Below are 20,598 nucleotides of genomic sequence, written 5' to 3' on the forward strand. Positions count from 1 at the left end.
AAATACACCAAAGAAACGGGATTTTTTGGGGCAAAAACAAGACAAATATATTTTTTTTTTAAATGAGAGCCAAAATGTCAGTGTGCAGCAATCGAAGGGTCTGGTGCTCCCACATGGGACACTGCAGTTCCCCAGGGAACCCCCAAAGTGGGTGATGGCCTTTCCCAACATCTCCACAAGCTGGGCCCTGTTTTGCCCAGGATTCATCCTGCAATATCTGAACCCCAAATGGGTGGGAAGCTGAGCTCCATGCCAAGGCCTGGCACAGCTCCAGCCCTTCCTGGGCTCCAGGAGCTGTCCCAGAGCAGAGATTAGTGCCTGGCATCCAAAATCTTTGCATTGTTGTTAAATCCAGGACATCCATGAACATCTGTGTATAATGCTCTGGTGTATCTGTGGTGTTCTTTCCTTCCTAAGTCTGGGAACTGTTTGGAAATGACTCCCAAATGCTCCTTGGCTGTCCCTGCTTCCACCCCACAGATGCACCATCCCTCCAGTCCTGTCCCACTCTCCTGCCCCGAAATGTCCCTGTCCCTCAGCTCAAGGGTGCTTTAGCAACATTCCCCCATAAAAAGCCTTCCCAGAGCTCTGCTCTCCCTGGGGGTGCCCAGGTTAGGGGGTGCAGAGGGGCTGGGAAGTGCTTCCAAGGGCTCCAACCCAAACACACACCCCCAGGGCACCGATCCAGCCTCCTCCTGGCTCATTTTGTTGTGCATTAAGTGAAAGAAAAACACCTCCCAGAGCCTGAAATTCACCTTTATATCCAAATCCTGAACAGGAGATGGGATATTGGGTAGGAATTGTTCCCTGGGAGGGTGGGCAGACCCTGGCACAGGGTGCCCAGAGCAGCTGTGGCTGTCCCTGGATCCCTGGCAGTGCCCAAGGCCAGGCTGGACAGGGCTTGGAGCAATCTGAAGGTGTCCCTGCCATGGCAGGGGTGGCACTGGATGAGCTTTGAGGTCTCTCCCAACCCAAATTCTGGAATTCTGATACAGCTCAGCCCTCAGCCCATGGAAGAAATTAAAGCTTTTTCCATCACTTTGAGGGATTCACTTCCACTCTCACTCTGCTAAAATTTAAAATCACTATTTCCAACATTAATATACTTTTTTAACCTTGTGAAACAGACTTTATTTTTCTTCCTGTAAATTTTGTGCAATATACATCTATGTACCTATAGAACACACCTCAGTAAAAAGGTTGTCATCCATACATTATATTACTTTTTATTTAATGTTATGAAAAATTCCAACAACAGTTTTTTGTCCTTAAATAAACGTTTCTCCCTCCCCTGCCCTCCCTTTCTAAGCTGACTGGTCTGAAAGAGGAAATTTTATTTAGTTATTTTCTTTTCTTTAAAAAAATAGAAATTACAATCTTACAAGACAGAACATTCAATGAGAACAGAAGCATTTTCCTAAATCTAAAAAGTAAAACATTTCCATAAAACCTGTTGGTATCTACAGGTAGGTGTGTGTGGAGGGGTGGTAAATGGAAATAAGAGGTCTTCCATTTCTTCCTTTCATTCATAGAGATAAAAAATAACATAAAACCGACCAAAACTTTATATATTTTTCTCTTTTGCACCAACATTCACAAGAATATATATTATATATATTTTTGATCCATCTTTATACACAGTGTGAGGGTTCTGTGGGTGGAAATGGACACTCAGCTAATCTGCCAGAGCAGACAAACAAACACTAAATTAATCTTGGTCTGGAAAAGAGCCATCGCTGGCGGCCCAGAGCTGTTGGAAAGGAACATCCCGTGCTGGGATGGGAACGTCTCCGGAGCACCGGAGCCATGGGGGGCTCGGGGCTCTCCAGCCCCCTCCCTGCTGGCCACAGGGGTGAGGGAAATCTCCCTTTTTCGGGAATTTCTGCCCAGGCTTTGTTGTTCACCCTTTCCCTGCGAGCTCCAAGCTCTGGGTGGCCCAGCAGGGGTGAGGAACCTTGGCACAGCCCTGGCGAGCCCCAAGCAGGGGCTGCCATCCCTTTTTCCACCCCTTTCCATGCGTGGCATCCGCCCCAGGCCAGGAATCACCAAATCTACACCAAATCACTTTATCCCCTCCCAAAAAAAAAATAAATCATCGAATCAAGTCGGTTCCTCTGAAGAGAACTGAAAAGTGCAGGTTCCCGCGGTTTGGCAGGTCGAGTTACACGTGCTTAATACTTCCAGTCTTCCCTAGATTCCCACAGTGGGGGGGGCTCTTATTGCTCAGAATAATCCAGAATCTCTCCCCACGGGATGGACGCTGTTCCCAAATTAAGGTGCTTTCCTGGGTTCTTTGCCAGATGAAATGAACTCGGTGGCGTTGACCATTGGTGTGTGTTGGGTTGGCTGACAAATGACAAATACTGAGGGCAAAAAGAAGGGTGTGTGCTTTTTTTTTTTTTTTTTTTTTTTTCCCCCAAACGTTCCCAAACACCCACGGGCTGTTCCCTCTGAGCACAGTCATGTTCTGGGGGTGCTTTTCCCGGGAAGTGAACGGTGCTGTCGGAAATGATGCTTCCAAAAAAAAAAAAAAAAGGCACAACCCTCTGGATGTAAAAGGCAGTACTGATTGATTTCTCTCTTCTGTCCAAGCTTTGGAGAGGGCAGGAGAGGAGCTGGGCACATCCCCACGCCGTGGACGCTGTGCTGGACAGCGACGCATTGGCACTGGACATCGCGTGGGGCCGTGGGAGTGCCAGCAGCTTTTCCCAGAGACTCCAACAGAGAGGGAGCCGAGGCTGGCAGGCTCCAATCTACCCCCAGAAGCAGTTGGGATGTGGTCAGCAAACCCATGGGAGTTTGCTGTGCTGGGGAGGAACGCAGTCCCCATCTCCCTCTGCCTTCGAGCGGAGCAGAAATCCCATCAGCTTCTTGGGGAGTCTTCCCTCGTCGAGGTTGGTCCATGGTCTTCCCTAGGAGGTCTTTTAATAACCCCTCACGTCGCTAAAAAGCTGCTTGTTTGGTTTAAAGGGTGTAGTTACAAATCCAAAGGTTTTGGCTCACGGTGGGGGATGATCCGAGTTGCCCGAGGATGGGGTTGGGTGCACGAGGAATCAGCACAAAGCAGGAAAGGAGCTTGGGATTTTAGCCCTTTGTCAGCAAAACTGGGGCTGCCTCAGAGCAGATTTTTCCCTTGTAGTTTTTTGGCATTTGCTGCAGTGGGAGCAGGAACAGGGACAGAAAAATCCATCTGCAGAGACACGGAGTCTCTCAAACATCCCCTGCCGCTGTGGCCTAGAACAGCATCATCCCACCAATCCTTCCTTCATCCCCTTTTGAGCCTCCCAAAAGGAGCAGCAGGTCCCAAACCCCACATTCCTTCCAACCAGCCTTATTCCTCAAAGGGAAAAATAAGGACCTTTCACTTCCCCTTGACCCCAACAGGCAGTTTCTCCCCTTAAAAACTCCTAAATCCTGCTAACTCAAGAGCAACTCCCAAAATAACAGTTCTAGGGAGCTCATTGAGGGGAAAGCCTGGAGCAGCAGGCAGCCACATCTGGGCCCCTGTGGGAAAGGGGAACCTGGGAGTGGGACCAGCTGTGGGCAGGGTGGGGAAAGGGTCACAAACCCTGCTCTGGGTGCTGAGCCATGGGGCAGTTTTAAGGAATTGATAAGAGAACTACACACAACAGCAGCACCCAGAGAGCCACTGCTGCTGCGGCCACCACGGGGACAGGGACAGCCCTGGAGCCCCTCCAGCGGCCACGGGTGCCTCTGGGGTGGGATGGCCAGGATTTGGGCTCTGGCTGAAGTCCCACGGACCTGGAAAAGCTTCTGGGATGCACAGAGGTGGCAGGAGGCAGGTGAACCTGCTGAACCAGCTCCACAAAGTCAGGTGGTCGCACAGCTGGATGAGGAGCTGGCTGGGAATTTGGGAAAATGCTGTGATGGAGGGCATGGAGACCCTGCAAAACCCTTCCCCTGCTGCAGTGGGCATCTTTTCCCTCAAACCAGCTTCCCCCACTGGAAAATCCTGTGCTGAATCCCCCACCAGCCACAGCCAGACTTTTCTTGGCCAAGCCCCCGGGGTCCCACTGCACCCATGGGAGATGAAATAAAGCAAAGGCTCTGTCCTTTCCCTCTCCTCAGCTGCAGCCCCAACCCGACCCAGCCGAGTCAGCATCGCCCCTTCTTTATCCCATGCCTGATGTTCGGGTTAAAAAAACCACAATAAAATAAAAATAATAATTAAAAAATAAAGAAATAAAAAGCGGAGGTGGAGAGTGCAGCCGGGACAGCGGGAAGGGCACTCCCTCCTCCCGTGTCACCGGGAGCAGCCGGTCCCTCACCACTGCCAGGAGCATCTCCTCTCCCAAGCAGAGATTTCACATTCATTTCACTGGTATGGCAAAGTCCGTTTGCTTTTTCCTTCAAGGTGCTTTACATTCAAGAGCTATTGCAATCCACAGCGAGGAGAGGGGGCCAGGGAGGCACCGCAGCCCCCCCCGGGCTTCTCTTGCCTTTGATTATTTGATTTAAATAAATCGCCCCAAACCTCTGAAGTGCAGTTTGTCTCCAGGTTTTGGGGAGCTCGAAGGGGGCCGCTGGCTCCCGGCCTTAGCTCTCCCGGGGGTCGCTGTACTGAAGCTCCGAGTTGAAAACCTCCTTATAGAGGGGGGGGAAGTTCATGGCAGTCTCCGGGTGCAGGAGACGGAAAAATTCCAGCTTGTCCAAGTGCAGGTTGCAAATGGTCTTCATCAAGGGCAGCTTGGAAACCATCTGCAGGGAGGGAAGGAACTGGTGACCACTGGAATGCTGGGTGTAGTGGCCCTGATGCTCTTCCCCCTCCCTTGGGGACAAGCAGGGGGGTTTGGGGACCACTGGGTTCCCAACTGGTGTCCCTTGCACTGCTGTTCCCCCCATCCTGGGCACAGCATGTGGGTTTGGGGATCTGGCACTGGGGCACCAGCAGTCTGCTCACCTTTGGGAAGCCTGGCAGCAGCCCCAAACCCACATCTTTCCATGGGGGGGGGCTCCTCCCCACCCCAGCTCTGTACAGGTCAAAACATTCCCAAAATGGTTCCTTTTGCCTAAAAAAAACCCACTTCCTGATGCACTGCCAGGTTCAGCAGCACGGTGCTGCCTCTGCCTGCACCACAACGGGGATTCACAGCCCTTGGGAGGAGAATTCTTCTCCTCCTCTGACAGGTTTGAGGTGTCTCTCTCCAAAATACCCACGTGTGGCTCATGAGCTCTGGCACAGCCACGTCAGCCCAGCTCAGACACCCCCTGCACCCCTGGCTGGGTTTCTGTGCCACTACCTTCGAGAGCTTGTCCTCAGTGGAGTGTTTCTTCTGGATCTCGTGCTGCAGGGCCACGTAGATCTTGTCCTGGAGCTTTTGCACCTTCTTGGACTCGGTCAGCCACGGGCGGTCTGTGGGAGAGGAAGGACAGAGTCACCACATGTTGGAGTGGGTCCTTTTCTGACTTAGAGATGGGACAACAGAGAGGTGTTTTAGAAAACTTGTTTTATTTTTAGTCTTACGTGAAGGTTGAGACAATATATATGTTATAAATCATGCTATCACAATTAGAAGCTAACTATTAGAATGTTATCACTATTAGAGGCTAATCCATTTTCCACAACCACAGGGCCAGAGTCACCACAGGGCCAGAGTCACCACAGGGCCAGAGTCACCACAGGGTTTCTCCCAGGCACAGGGCAGAGTTCCTGGCTCTTTTAACCCTTCATGCTCTCCAGGATGGTTTTGGGGACACTTGGCTCCTCTTTATTCTCCCCACCCCACCATGGGTGACACAGTTCCTCTTCCCATCAAGGAAATTTGAGAGATGCATTTTGTGCATATTTAGATGCATTTTTTTCCCCAAGTTCCTTTCCCAGGAATAATCCACCAAGGAATGATTTATGGGGTCATCTCTCCCCACAGGACACCCCCAGATGTGGGGGCCCCCCAGTACCTGGGGAGAGCAGGACAGCAGCAGTGAAGAGGGCGAGCTCCTCGTCCGACAGCTGCAGGCGGCACAGGGTCCTCCCCAGCTCGAAGACGGCACCGATGAGGTCGTCACAGCCTGAGCAGGGGACAGCAGGGACACGCCACTGTCACTGTCACTGCTCTGCCCAGCCACCAGCAGAGCCCAGCGGTGCCCAGAGCGTGGAAAGGTTTTGGGAGATGAGATGGGTGGAGGGGGAGTCCTGGATACTCACCTGGCTGCAAATTCCAGCCTTGACTGGGTTCCAGAGGGAGAGGACAGGGAAAACAGGGGATAGGGAGAGAGGAGAGGATAAGGAGAGAGGAGAAGGAGAAAGAGAAGAAGGAGAAAGAAAGAGAAGAAGGAGAAAGAAAGAGAAGAAGGAGAAAGAAAGAGAAGAAGGAGAAAGAAAGAGAAGAAGGAGAAAGAAAGAGAAGAAGGAGAAAGAAAGAGAAGAAGGAGAAAGAAAGAGAAGAAGGAGAAAGAAAGAGAAGAAGGAGAAAGAAAGAGAAGAAGGAGAAAGAAAGAGAAGAAGGAGAAAGAAAGAGAAGAAGGAGAAAGAAAGAGAAGAAGGAGAAAGAAAGAGAAGAAGGAGAAAGAAAGAGAAGAAGGAGATGGTGAGAAAGAAGAAGGAGAAAGGAGAAAGGAGAAAGGAGAAAGGAGAAAGGAGAAAGGAGAAAGGAGAAAGGAGAAAGGAGAAAGGAGAAAGGAGAAAGGAGAAAGGAGAAAGGAGAAAGGAGAAAGGAGAAAGGAGAAAGGAGAAAGGAGAAAGGAGAAAGGAGAAGGAGAAAGGAGAAGGAGAAAGGAGAAGGAGAAAGGAGAAGGAGAAAGGAGAAGGAGAAAGGAGAAGGAGAAAGGAGAAGGAGAAAGGAGAAGGAGAAAGGAGAAGGAGAAAGGAGAAGGAGAAAGAAGGAGGAGAAAGGAGAAAGAAGGAGGAGAGAGGAGAAAGAAGGAGGAGAGAGGAGAAAGAAGGAGGAGAAAGGAGAAAGAAGGAGGAGAAAGGAGAAAGAAGGAAGAAGAAGGAGGAAGAGAGCCCCGAGGGAGGGGCAGCTCGAGCCCTTACCGAGAGATTTGAACATCTGCATCCCACCGAACTTGCCCTCGAAGAGGACGGTGTTGTTCAAGGGGTTGAACGCACGGATCATGCGGATCAGGAGCACCTCGAGGCAACCTGATGTAGGCAGAGAGAGCGCAGACGAGGGCAGGGCAGGGCAGGGTGGGGAAGGTCAGGGGGGTTTCCATCACCCCAGGACCAAATGGGAGAAAGAGGAAAGCCCCCAGTGCACGTTTGAGGTCCAGATTGTTCATTCGCAAGAGCAGAATGGGTATTTCAACAGATCCAGGTTGGGTTTTTGGGATCGGTTGGGTTTTTTTAGGCGTCCAATTGTGACCACAATATTTCACCAAAGGGAAATATTATCCAGTCATTCACAGCCAGGCACAGAGAGACCGAGGTTGTGGTGGAGCACCGAGAGAGAGGAAAGGGTGAAAACAAAATAAATGAAAAGAAAATGGAAGGAAGAAATGAAAGAATGAGTTAAACTCCAGCGCGTCAGGCACAGCCAGCTCTGGCTTTGGGGTACAGCACCCTGCTGGGATGCTGGCATGTGTTCCCAGGGCTGGGTGCTAATCTCAGCTCCCCAGCTCTGACAGATTAGAAACTATGAGGTTCTCCCAGTGTTTTGGGGATTTTGCACATTCAGCTCCCTGGCCTGGGCACGGCATTGCCAGCTTGGGCAGATGGAAGGGTGGGGGACGTGGGTGTGCGCTGCCATCATCCTCCTCTTCCCAGTCTCTTGCTGGGAGAAGAGGCCAATCCTTTTCTCTCAATCCTCCCCGCTCCTGTTTGAGTTTGGCACCCCTTCTCCCAGAGGAAAACCTTCTGTTCTCATTTCCATCCCAGTTTCTGGGTGACATTTGGATGAGGGCGGCCATGGAGAAAAGCCTCTGCCCAAGGCAGGCACTCCCCACATGCCCCCCTTCACCATGGCCCTGATTCGTGACCTTCAGCTCCTTCCAGCCCAGCAGCTGCTCCCCCAGCACTGGGAGAACTGGGGCAGCCAGGGAGGGACCCCCAAAAAGAAAGCACCAGCCAAGAGAAAAGATGGGATTTGCTTCTGGCCCCAGGGCTGCCGCTCAGGAGAGGCGCTGGGGAGGGGAGGGGGACAGGGGGGACACAAGGGGGGTGGCAGGGACACAAGGGGGGCGGTGGGGCTCCCCCCCTTACCGGCTTTCAGGAGGATGATCTGGTCATTCTGGCAGAGCTCCATGAAGCCGTCGATGCGCTTGGCGAACTCCACCACGTACTGGATGGCGTTGGAGATCTGCAGCGAGCACTGCTGCCACATGGCCTCGCAGCTCTGTGCCACAGCGGGGACACTCTCAGGTCTGTGACCCCCCAGGGCACGGATGAGACCCCAGTGCCATGCCATCCACGGGGGATGGTGGCATTAGGACACCTGGCAGGTGAGCTGCCGCAGCAAGCTCCCCCTCTGGGCTGCTCCCAAAGCACTGACAGACCCTCCTCATCTTCATCCCTGTGGGAATCCAGGGCTTCCCTCTGGCTGCCCTGGGACCCTGGCAGGGGTCAGGAACCCCCCTGGACAGAGCCCCCAGAGACACTGGCTGTGATCTCTGTCCATGGAAAAGAGTTTTCAATCTTACAGGATGAATTACAAGCTTTGAGTGTTTGATAAGAATAATAATTAAGTGTGACACGGGTGCAAGAGTAAAATTTTAGGTTTCTAGATTAGGGGTTCAGAGGGGACAAGATGGAGGAATTGGGTGTGTCTTGTCCTTTCCTCCTTCTTCATGCCCTCCATGTTTCACTGTGGTGTTGGCATTTTTCTGTTGGTTCAGGCTGGGGACACACTGTCCAACGTAGGTGACAGATATTGGCACGTTATTGTAAATCCAGCACAGGTAGTTTGTGGTATTTAATGTTTGTACCATCCCACTGAGGGCAGAGCCCCACACGCTGCCCTGCAGGACAGAGCTGCGGCAGGGCAGCAGAACATGTTAGAGATAAACAGAATAAACAACCTTGAAACAGCACAGACGAATTATGGCTTCTGCTTTGGCAACGAGGCAGAAAGACAGAGACTTTCTACAATCTGGGAATCACCAATACCCACAGATTCCGACACATCCCAACCTCAGCATGGCCCCAGGGGACCCTGGCTGTGCCAAGGGGCTTTGACAGTGGCACTCACCTTGCTCTGCAGGGCACGGACCTCCTCGGGGGAGTAGAGGCTCCACGCCAGGCGCTTGAGCTCCTCTGTTGTGTACTGGCACGTCTCCAGGTGTGACTTCACCACGTTCTGGGCCACTCGGTCTGCAAGGTGGGGACAGCAGGCGGTGAGACCTGGGGACCCCAACCCTGTCCTCACCTCTGGGGCTGCTGGGGCTGAGAGCTGGAGGGGTGATGGGGCTCTCACGGTGTCATGGGGATGTGAGGACAGATGGGGCAGCAGGGGCTGAGCCTAAAGCAAGGGATGTGCCACATGACCTTGGGTGTGCTGAGCTCCACCAGGGAGCCTTGGGGCTGCTCCAAGAGCTGAGGCTGGGCTCTCTATCTTTGAATCCCAGAATGGTTTGGGTTGGAAGCTTAAATCCCATCCACTTATTCATCTCATTATTAAATCTGGTTATTAAATCTCATTCCAACCCCATGCCGTGGGCAGGGACACCTTTCCCTAGACCAGATGTGTGTCCTGCAAAGTGTTGGGGTGGCCCCAAGCACCATCCTCGGGGCCACACACACCCCACACTTGCCCTGCACCGCAGCAGTGCTCACCAATCTCCAGGACAGAGATGTCGGGGGGCAGCTGGGCACCCTCCAGTGCCCCGTGTGCCAACAGTGCCGGCTCCAGCATCAGCTCGTAGATGGACTCCTGCTTGATGAGCGTGGCATCAGCCACGTCCAGGCTGGACTGGTCGGGTGAGGGCTGAGCTGAGGCCAGCAGGTCCAGGTTGTAGTAGGTGCTGCTGCCATCAGGGGTCAGGGGGAAGTCAAAGAGGAGCCCGTCGGACAGCGTGGAGATCTCATCCAGGTCCGAGAGGCCGCTGCTGACACTCGTGGTGTAGACACGGCTCAGGGGCTCGGGCTCGTCCTTGGTGCCACCACTCTGCTCCTGGCTCTGCTGGTGCTTCTGCACCTCGGCGTAGAGGCTGTCCCGCTGCTTCTTGGACATGCGGCCGAACTTCACCGCTGCCCCGGGGAGATGCGGCCGTGTCAGGGCAGCTTCACCCCCTCAGGACAAAGCCACGACCACCCACTGCCCTGGGAAACGTCCTGGCTCCTGAGGGAGTGCCTGCCTTGGGGGTCTCTGAGCCCCAAGCGGGGCTGGGAACCCCCTGGCTGCACCCCCCTGGGTCAAACCAACCAGAACAATTTTGATTTTCCCACTGAAAACGCAAAACCATTTCTCACTTCCCAAACCCTCCTTGCACCGCGCTGGCCCTGCAGGGAATGCAGCTTCATCCTGAGTGCCTGACTGCTCCCCAGGAGGAGCAGGTGGCCCCTGGGGACCCCAGGGCAGGACTCACCATCGCGGGACATGCCCAGTGCCAGGCATTTCTGCAGGCGGCAGTGCTGGCAGCGGTTGCGGTTGGTGCGGTCGATCAGGCAGTTCCTTTGCCGGGAGCAGGAGTAGCTGGCATTGTTCTGCTGGCTCCTCCGAAAGAAACCCTGCCCGGGATGGGATGGGAGGAGTTGGGGAAGTGTCCAGCTGGAAGCCAAAGCCACCCCCCTGCCCGCAGCCAGGCTCACCTTGCAGCCTTCGCAGGTGATGACACCGTAGTGGATCCCGGAGGATTTGTCTCCGCAGATCTTGCACGGGATCACCTCAATTTGGGCTGTGGTGGATGGGGGAAGAGAGGAAACCACAGAGGTTAATAATGGTTATGCTGAGTGGGAGGAGGGAGATGGCCCCTGGCCACGACAGTGCAGCACCTTGGGAAACTGAGGCACGAGAGACAGACCCACCAACAGCTCAGCCTTTCCCACAGAATCCCACAGAGAGGTCCCCAAAAGGTTCACACTGGGCATGGGGTACCCCCATCCCCCAGCAGCAAGAGACAGGGTAGTCAAGGCCCTTGGATCTGGGAAAGCACAGGATGTTTTCTGCCCCAGCCTGCCCAGGAATCACTCCCCTTATTTTTCAACTGATTTGTGCACCAGGACAGGGACAGCCTTGGCCCAGGGACCATCCCCATCCCTGCAGCTGCAGAGGTCTGGCCCAAGCAGAGGGTCTGGGCCTCCCTGTGCCCCCCCAGCAGCTCCTTTGAAACCCAGCACCGATATAACCATCCCCAGCTCAAGGTCCTGGCCCCCTTCCCCCCACAAATCCGCTTCCCTCCCCGCTTCTGCTTCGCTGGCACTGAGCTGCTAATAGGCTTCGTCCTCCTCATTTTCCAGCTGCCCCAGATCTGGGCTGGCTCTGCCCTCCCGACCGGCGCGGGGGGGATGCACGGCACCCCCAGGACTCGTACGTGCCTCCCGGCATCTCTGCACCCTCTAATCCCCACTCCAGCCCCCACACCCCCCGGCTGGGCTCAGCCTGGCATTGCTCTCGAGGGTGCTGGGCAGCCACTGCCGCGCCAAAATAACCCCCACGGGCAGATTATGGTTATTTCCAATCTCCTGGGCCTGTGCAAATCCCTGCTCGGGTAATTCCCTTCTGCCTCTCTTCTCCCCTGGGAGCCATCGACTCTGGTGGAGAGATGTGCTCTGTGGGGCCACTCTGCGAGTGACAATCCCAGTGCCCAGCCAGTGCCACCTGCACCCCAGCACGGTCCTGGGGTCCCTTGCTGTTTGGTGCCATCAGCCCCTCAGGGATGCTCAGTGCCCCAGGGATGGCATTGGTCCCTCCTAGGGATACTCTCTGTCCCTCAGGGGAGCCATCGGTACCCCCAGGGATGCTCAGTATCCCAGGGATGCTCCTGGTCCCCACGGAGATGCTATTGGTACCCCCAGGGATGCCATCAGTACCCCCCTGGAGTACTGTGCCACCACTGTATCCCCTGGGGCAGGTTTCCTTTAGGCCATTCTAGGGAAGGACTCACTCCCAATCCAGGTGTAAGTGGAGGGATGGATCCCTCCTGCATCCTTTGACTCCCTGATTAACCCAATGCCCCACATGCACCAAGTGGTTTTGGGGCTTACCCCTCCTCCCCCAGGCTGCTGAGCTGGCCTTCTCCCAGGGCTGTGTGTTGTCCCCCGACTCGAGGGAGTCACATCCCATCCCTGCCATCCCCACATCCTCTGCCCACGCCTGTGCCGTGGTTCTGAGCCTGGGAGGGCAGAGCGGGGGTGTCCAGGGCATCCTCACATCCCGCAGCCCCAGGGCCACCCCTTTCACAGGGGACATGGAGGCACCAGGAGGGCCACGCGTGGCCACCCCCAAATCACCACCCAGACACCCCCAATTCCCCGGGTCCCGCTGCAATCTTCCCCCACGCTGCCGGACCGCGGGGACCGCTCCCATGTCCACCACTCCGCCCCGAGCCCTGTCCCGGGATGGCACCGAGGTGGTGGCATGGCGGGGGGCACAGGGAGGGGGTGCCACCCCCGGCAGGAAGCGGCGTCTGCTCGTTATGCAACGCTAATTGCAGCCGCGCGGGTGATGCATCGCTGCCGCCGCGCCCTCACGCCCGCGGCCGATACTCCGGTACCCGAATTACCGGCACCGGCAAACACCGGGGCTGAGCGCGGCCCGGTCCCCCCGGCAGTGCCCCCAAACCCCAACCACCCCAAAGGCTTCGTGTAACCCCAAATTACACGAAAATCCCGCCCCCCAAGAGCCCCCCGGGGCTGGAGCCGGGGGTGGTGCGGATGATGCTGTCCTGGTCAAAGAGAAGCCCTGACCACCCGCCGCCTTTTGGGGCTCTAATTACCATCCTGCTAATTACCCGGCCGTGCCCACCACTGGCACCTGACCCGCTGGTAAGACGCTCGCCCCAAATAACTGACGTGGAGATACGGCCGTAACCTGGCGATGGCAATTACAGCCCAGCACGGTTAATTGCTGCTCTGATTGTAAACCCGGCTGAATCACCGAGTCGGCTCCATCAGTGTCCCCTCGTGTCGCAGCTCTGGACCCCCGAGGCGGCCGGACCGTCCCCCAGTCTCCCCTGTGACCCCCAAACACCCTCCTGAGACAAATCCCCAGGATTTGGGGGATGAGAAGGAATGTGGGTGTGGGGGGATGGCCACAGCAGCTTCGGCATCCCCCAAATCTCACTGTGATCAGGGAAAGCATCTCAGTAGACCCCCAAATCCCAGAACCACCCGACACCACTCCCGTGCCTCAGTTTCCCCACCTGAGAATTTAGCATCTCCTCCCACCACAACCCAGCCACACTGCGAACGGGATGAGGGGCGGGGGGCGTTTAGGAGGGGGTGAACCTCTTCCCCCTCTCGGGGAGGCAGCAGGAAAACCCCACCCCGTGGCCGATGGGGTTAAAATAGGGATCAGGATAAAAGAAACAACGGAAGGGTTAAAAAAAAGAAGTAATAATGATCTCCAGCCGGCAATTAAAATGTCCCGGCGGTGGTATTTGCTCTCCTCCCACTGTAAACACTTCTTGCCCAACTCCCGGCCCGCTGCCACCGGCCGGTCCTTATGTAAGTGGCCCTGTGGCACGGTCCGGCCACGGGGCACGGCCGTGGCGGGGCGATGGCCCCCGGAGCGGCGGCGGGAGCCATCCTGTCCCACTGACACACTTTCTGCCCCTGGCCACGCGTGCTTGTGTAACCACGGCCGTTAACCCTTCCGCGCCCGCCGCTGCTCCCGGAGCGGGTGGCACCCCGACCTCCCGCCACCGGCAGCGGGGATTTTGGGGTGTTTTGGGGTGATACCTCCAGCTGGGGGTACCCCTTTGTCACCCTGAGGTGCAGGTGAGGGGCACAGGTCTGTCCCTGCACAGTGCCCAGGCTGCCTGTCACCCCCCAGACCCGTTGTGTGTGTCCCCTCCAGCCCAGCACCGCTCCCCCCGGACCGTGCTGGAGCTCCGGTGGTTTCGGCAGAGGCAGAACCGCCCTCCCCGGAGCGGAATCGACCGGCACACCCTCCTCTCCATCGCCACCGCCCCAAGGGCGGGCAGCTCTTGCACCCCAAAACAAAACAAAACAAAACAAAACATCCCTGCAGGATGCAGCCAAGGGGGGCCAGAACTCCTTCTGTGGTGCAGGGAGGATGATGGCCCCATCCTCCTCCTCCTCCTCCTCCTCCTCCTCCTCCCCTCAGCCGTATGATCTCACTGCTTTTGGGGAATCACCCCAAAACCCTCAGCAGCCTATTAAGCCTTGGGGTCATGTGCTGTGACCCCACTGCTGCTGGAGGTGTCTTGGAGCTGCCTCTCCCTTCCATCAGCATAACTGGGTACCCCTGGCTGTGGGGTGAGGACTCCTGGGAGGGGTTTGGTTTGGGGTGCATTGGCAGATCCTTGCACAGTCCCTCAGGGTGGGCTTGTACAGCTGTCACCCCAAAGGGGCAGAATACGGCCACCCCTTCCCCTGGGGGGGCACATGAAGCCATGGTGTCCTTGCTGGAGGTAGTGGGGCAAGCATCCCAGCTCTGTGCCCCATCCCTCTGCCAGGCTCGACCCATGCCCAGGACGGGCACCCCTGGTAATTGGCAGCAGCTCTGCAGCCCCCCTGGGTCCCCCAGCCCCAGCCAGGGCACCGGGGTGCTCTGATGCTTCGCCTCCACCACCTCTCCCCTTCCAGGGGAACTCAGCATTTCCCTGGTGCAGCCAGAGCAGGGAGAGGAGGATGAGTCCAGGCAGCACAGGGACCCACAGGGACATGCAGGGACCCACAGGGACCCACAGGGACATGCAGGGACCTACAATGCCACCCCATTTCCCATTCCTGCCCTAAACCCCAGCTCTGCACCTGCATCCCCTGCAGCAGCCTCCAGCCCCAGGAGTGACTGCGCTTCCCCACAGCCACCATCCACAGCTGTCTTTTGCTGTTGGGCAGGAATAAATAAGGAAATAAAGGGAATTATCACTCCTTTATACCTGCTGTTGGCTTTGCTATTAAACAGCCTCCAGTGCTGCAGTGCTACCAAAAACCCCATCCCCATCCATTGCACCCCAGGGAACCCCAAACAAGCCAGGCCCATGCCGGTGCTCACAGCCTGGCTCCAGGCAGCACTGGCAGCACCGAGGCCAAGTGGGCAGCAGGGAAAATTAAATGGCACAACCACAGCTCTGTGCCTGGCTGGGATTCTGGAGGGGGAACCGCTTTTCTAAGTGATTAGCAAAGTTTTCCAGGAAACTTTGGGCCAGAACGGCGCTCAGCTGCTCTCACCCTGCCCTGGGGCAACCCCTGGCTACCTTCCCTTGCAGGCACGGTTTTGCAAAGCGCTGTGTTTCCCCGTCCCGTGCTGCAGTGTGTGCCCCAAACAGGGACATCGCAGCTCCGGACGGGCGATGTGGCTCCCCCAGGTTCCTGCCCGGGCCGCTCCGGTTCAGCAGCTCCGGTGCAGCAGCTCCGGTGCAGCAGCTCCGGTGCAGCAGCTCCGTGCCAAGGCCAGCCCCGCCGGAGCAGGACGCAGCCCTTTGCACTTTGCCTGGTGCTGAAGGGTGGCAAAGGTGAGGCAGCGGGAGGGGGACCTGCCAGCCCGGGGTGGCGACAAACCGGGCTGAGGTGGGAGAACCCCTCCGGCAGTGCTGCTAAACCGGGGAGGGAATTATCTCCCTGCGGCTAAAAAAAGGCAGGAGAGCAGCTCTGCTGCCACATCCGATAAACCGGGCTGATTTAGACATTAGCGGCTCTTTAAATAACCGCCGCGAGTTCAAAGTTAAACATGGAGCAGGGACAGGGACGCTGGGATGGGGACAGGGACCACCGGCCCCCCATCACTACTCTCCCCATCCTGCTGCTGACTCTCCCTGGGGTTATCAGGGTGGGGGAGCCCAAATCCCGTCTGGAGCGCTCAGGACCCCATAAAACCAGCGGACAGCTTTCTCCTCCGGGCTGGTTTTTTGGGAAGAGGCAGGCACGGCCATCCCACGCTCCGGTGCCCGGGCCAGCCCCGGTGGGTACCGGCCGCCCTCGGTCGCGGCAGTGTGTGCACGCCGCCGAAACGGGCAGGGAAGCTCCTCCTCCGCCCTCTCTGATTTTTCCAATGACAGATCTAGGTCACTAGGACAAGTCGCAAAGGCTGCCGAGCCACCGCACGCTCCTCGCCACGCTGCTTGCAAAACAAGTGAGCAGGAGGGTTGGAAATCGTATAGGATTATACAAGGCAAAGCCTCTTCCCCGGCCCCGGCGCAGCCGCGGCGAAGGGGAGGACAGGAGAGAGGAGCTGCTGTGCCCCCCCGGGGAAATGGGGCAGAGCGGTGGTGGTTTTGGGAAGGAAAATGGAGATTGAATCAATTTGGCGTCGCCATGCGGCATTTGGGCTTCGAGAGGGATGAGGATGCGGGACTGCGGGAAAAATGCCCGTTGGGGGAATGGTGGGATATCAGGAGGGTTTGGCCCTAAATTAGGGTCAACACCAGCAATTCATGGGGGAAAAGGAAAAATATTTTTAAAAAAAGGAAAAGTTTGTCCAGTTGCTAATTAAGCCGGTGCTGGCTGTGCGAGCGCTACGTAAGAGCCAGGCGTGATCGCAATTAGGCGTTAATGCTTTCCTCTGTCCTAATAAAGGTGAAAACCCAGGATGTCGAGGGGCAGGATGGGGATGTGGGGGGCTCGTCTCGCCCTCCTCACCCACCCCGACCCCTCCGTTACACAAGAGTGCGGCGGGGGCAGAGCCGCAGCACAGGGAGGAAACAGGATTTGAGGAGCTCGGGATGAACGCCCTGGTACCCACACCCCAAAATGAGCCTAAGGACGTGCACCCCCAAAACACACCTAGGGATGGGCACGAAGGAGTCCTGGCAGGGCGAAGGGCTCGGGGAAAGCAAGGTATGATGGAAAAATGATTTAAAGGAGGATGAAAATCCCAGCCCAGCACGCTGGGAACAGAGCTGAGTCCGGCCACCGCTGCGTCACCATCAGCAGGCCCCGCTGGATTGTCCCGCTGGAGCCTTCCTCCCTCCATCCTCCTCCTCCCCACCCCCTGCTTGGCAAAGCAGAGGGGTGAAAAGTAGGAATTGCCTTTGGTAATGGGTAAAACCAGGCAGGTGCTGGCACAACTCACCCCTGCCCCGGAAAAGGGGCTCCCGAAATTGCACCTGATCCATCGCCCATCCCTGCAGGAACCTCCCAAACCGCCCCCCACGCCGTGGGGAGGGGGAAAAGGGGAAAAAAAAACTACAATAAATCCAGCCCTGGTGGGAGCAACATATTGAAGAGGAGATTAAGGGGTTTAGTCCGGGGAAAAGCTTAAGAGTGCGTCTAAGCCGGCGTCGGAGAGCAAAGCAAAATAAACAAGAATTTTATTCCTAACGAAGGGGGAGCTGGAGGAGGCAGAGCGGGTTCCCCCCTTGTTCCCCTCGGCGGGGCTGGCGCGGGTCCCCCCTTGTCCCGTTCCAGCGGGGCTGATGCGGATCCCCCCGTGTCCCCCGCGGGGCTGCTGCGGGCTCCTTCCCATCCCTTCCGCGGGGCTCATACGGCTCCCCTCGTCCTCCTCCAGCAAAGTTGATGCGCATCCCCCCTTGTCACTGTCCGGGCTGACACCGAGTCCCCCCGTCCCCCACCGGCGGCTGTCCCGTACCCCCGTCCGGGCTGACGTCGGGTCCTGCCCGTCCCCCTCCGCCAGAGCGATGCGGGTCTCCCCGATCCCCACCGGGACCAACTCCCAGCCCCCCGGACCCACCTCGCATCGTGTCCGCCGCGGTCAGAGCGCCGGGGGGCGCATGGGGCGGCGCGGGGGTCCGGGGCGCGGCGGGGAGCGGCGGCACCGGGAGGCACCGGGCGGCACCGGGAAGCACCGGGCGGCACCGGGCGGCTCTGGCACCTGCCCCTCCGCCGCGCCGTGACCCACTTCTGCCCGAGCATGCGGCCGTTCACATGACGAGCCCGCCCCGCCCCCCCCAATCGGTTTCACTTCCAGCCCCACCTCCTGCCCTTCGTCCTCCTCCTCCTCCTCCTGCTGCTCCATCCCCATCCCCGCTGCTCGGCGCTGCCGGTGCCTGCCCGGGACCGGGGGCTGCGCGACCCCTGCCCGGCTGCGGCGGCTCGGAGCTGCCCCCGGGGCTGCCCGCCCCCGGGAGGGACGTGCCGGTGCCCGTCCCGCTCCGGCTCGCCCAGGCACGGGGCCGGCTGCGTGTCCCGCTGAATCACCGCTCCTTGCTTCACTTGGCTCCCGTGCAGCCCCGCTGTCCCTGCCAGGGACCCCGCTCGGTGTAAGGATCCCCAAAACCCCCGGCAGGACAGGACAGGGCCGGGGGTCTCTGCTGGAGGGGCAGCACCCGGTACCGGGGCAGGATCCTGTCCCCCAGTCCAGGGCTGGATCAGGGTCCTGTCTCTCAATTCCTGAGCTGGATCAGGGTCCTGTCCCCCAGTCCCAGGGCTGGATCAGGGTCCTGTCCCCCCATCCCAGCCCAGGATGGGGATCCTGTCCCCCAGTCCCAGGGCTGGATCAGGGTCCTGTCCCCCAGTCCCAGGGCTGGATGGGGGTCCTGTCCCCCAGTCCCAGGGCTGGATGGGGATCCTGTCCCCCAGTCCCAGGGCTGGATGGGGATCCTGTCCCCCATTCCCAGGGCTGGATGGGGATCCTGTCCCCCAGTCCCAGGGCTGGATGGGGATCCTGTCCCCCAGTCCCAGGGCTGGATGGGGATCCTGTCCCCCAGTCCCAGGGCTGGATGAGGATCCTGTCCCCCAGTCCCAGGACTGGATCAGGGTCCTGTCCCCCAGTCCCAGGGATGGATCAGGGTCCTGTCCCCCAGTCCCAGGGCTGGATCAGGGTCCTGTCCCCCAGTCCCAGGGCTGGATCAGGGTCCTGTTCCCCAGTCCCAGGACTGGATGGGGATCCTGGGATGGGGAGCACAGGGACCCCCGTGGGGCTGCCCAACGTGCCCATGCCAGGGTGCAGATGCTGAGGTCTGGGGGCACATCCCTCCTGGGAGCCCTGCGGGTCGGGAATGGAGCCGTGGAAGTAGTGGGAAGCTTTGAAGTTGGCATGGAGGCATTCCCACACCATCCTTCATGCTGGGATAGGCACAGGTGGTTTTGGGGCCTGGAGTTGAGCCCTGGATAAGGAACACTAAGATGTGTGAGGAGATGGTGGCCTCGCCGTGCAGAGCCCGAGGTATCGGCACGGGGCAAAGTCCCCTGGCTGGGGTTTGTGGTGCACCAGGTCACCAGAGTCCTCCCTGGTGCCACATCACAGGGGTGGAGGCAGCTGGTCCTGGTGATGTTGGGCCAGGGCTCAGGTGCCAGAGATGCCTGGGGACAGTGGCACTGGCCTGGAGACCTGATGTGTGTGGGGAAGGCATCTGACATAGGCATGAGCACTGCTCCTACTGCAGACACGGATCTGGCATCACCACGGGCATGGATGTGGTATCACCACGAGCATGAGTGTGACATCTGCCACGAGCATGGCATCCACTCGTGGTCACAAGCATGGCACAGCCACATCAGCCATGGACATGGACACAACATCCACCAGAGGCACGGAAGCAGCCACCATCACCAGCCCTACACATGGCATCATTGCCTCCTCCCTGGCTGCCCTCACAGCTGGGCCCTGAGGGGACACCTCACCCCCCAATACTCAAACCATTTATTGGCAGCTCAGGGGGGCAATTTCACCCCACATCCATCCCAAACGCTGAGCTGAGCCGGTGTGCAGAGATGGGCCACTGGCAGAGGGGTTGTGCTGCTCTTCCTGGAGCTGTCCCCAGCCGTGGTGGCACTTCGTGTGCTGCCAGCCCCGCACCGAGAGCTGCCCGGGGGAGGGGTCGGGCCGGGCCGGGGGGTGCGGGGGGCGATGGGCTGAGCCCGCTCCAGCGCTGCTGTCTGACTCGATCGCGCTGATGGCGATTGGGAACGGGTTCGCTGCTCTCTCCGCTCGGATTCTCTCCTTCCTCTCGGCTTTCCTGCCTGCTCCGCATGGATGGACACGCAGACGGGACGAGGGGCGACATCTCGCCTCGCTCTTCGCAGGCTCCTGATGGAGCAGAGATCCCATCCCGGTGCGCATCCCGGCGGGGTCAGGGGAGCTGCCCGAAGCAGGTCACCCTCATTAGCCCCATTTCGGATGGGGAAACTGAGAGCGGGATCGGCTCGGTGACTCCTCGTGGCACGCAGCTCCGGCCCCGCCGGCCTCGCCCCTCCCGAAGGCGCTCGGACCCATTTCTTGGGACGGTCGCGGCTGAATCGCGGCAGAGCGAGAGAGAAAATCCTCCCCGAGTGCTCAGCGCAACCCAAAAGTATGAGGTTACATAAGCGGCACCACACCTGCCGTGAGCAAGGCGGGACCCACGCAGACATCCACGCACCGCTCCCGCCGTGGTGCCCTTAACCCTTCGTGTGCGGTGCCCGCCCCGCACGCACAGGTTTGGCACGACCCCGGGGAGATGGGGATGCTGCAGGGTTACCTGGCCATGTGCTGGGTGCTGGGACTCAGCCCCAGGTTTGGGGGACACCAGGGTGGAGGTGGAGAGGTTCTAGCAGAGCAGGACCTTTTTTTCTTGTGAGTGGGGTCTCACCCCATGGACTTGGCTGGGTTTAAATTGGGGTTCTGGTCCCAGGAAAGCCAG

General features: G+C 58.1%; 1 protein-coding gene across 2 annotated transcripts; it reads right to left on the bottom strand.

Moving 5' to 3' along the window:
• Positions 1-2,422: 2,422 nt before the first annotated feature.
• LOC100221315 (nuclear receptor ROR-beta) lies at positions 2,423-18,010 on the bottom strand. Of its 2 annotated transcripts, none has more exons than XM_030256922.4 (10): positions 17,952-18,010; positions 10,703-10,788; positions 10,480-10,621; positions 9,728-10,141; positions 9,144-9,265; positions 8,159-8,291; positions 6,995-7,102; positions 5,920-6,030; positions 5,262-5,374; positions 2,423-4,719 (listed from the first exon to the last, which is right to left on the bottom strand). In XM_030256922.4, the coding sequence occupies exons 3-10, from the start codon at positions 10,490-10,492 to the stop codon at positions 4,558-4,560; spliced, it is 1,176 nt and encodes a 391-aa protein (XP_030112782.1). In that variant the 5' UTR covers positions 10,493-10,621; positions 10,703-10,788; positions 17,952-18,010; the 3' UTR covers positions 2,423-4,557. The 2 variants fall into 2 exon arrangements, with proteins under 2 accessions (XP_030112782.1, XP_030112781.1); XM_030256921.4 differs by lacking the exon at positions 17,952-18,010 and adding an exon at positions 17,709-17,910.
• Positions 18,011-20,598: the final 2,588 nt, after the last annotated feature.

This window comes from Taeniopygia guttata, chromosome 28 (assembly GCF_048771995.1).
Source record: "Taeniopygia guttata chromosome 28, bTaeGut7.mat, whole genome shotgun sequence".
In the NCBI taxonomy this organism is placed as follows: domain Eukaryota; kingdom Metazoa; phylum Chordata; class Aves; order Passeriformes; family Estrildidae; genus Taeniopygia; species Taeniopygia guttata.

Excerpts from the sequence above, each read along its gene's own strand:
- LOC100221315 (XM_030256921.4), bottom strand. Across the intron at positions 10,622-10,702 it reads TCACCTGCGAAGGCTGCAAG|GGTTTCTTTCGGAGGAGCCA; the intron begins GTGAGCCTGGCT and ends CATCCCGGGCAG. Across the intron at positions 5,375-5,919 it reads TGCTGTCCTGCTCTCCCCAG|ACCGCCCGTGGCTGACCGAG; the intron begins GTACTGGGGGGC and ends CCTCTCCCACAG.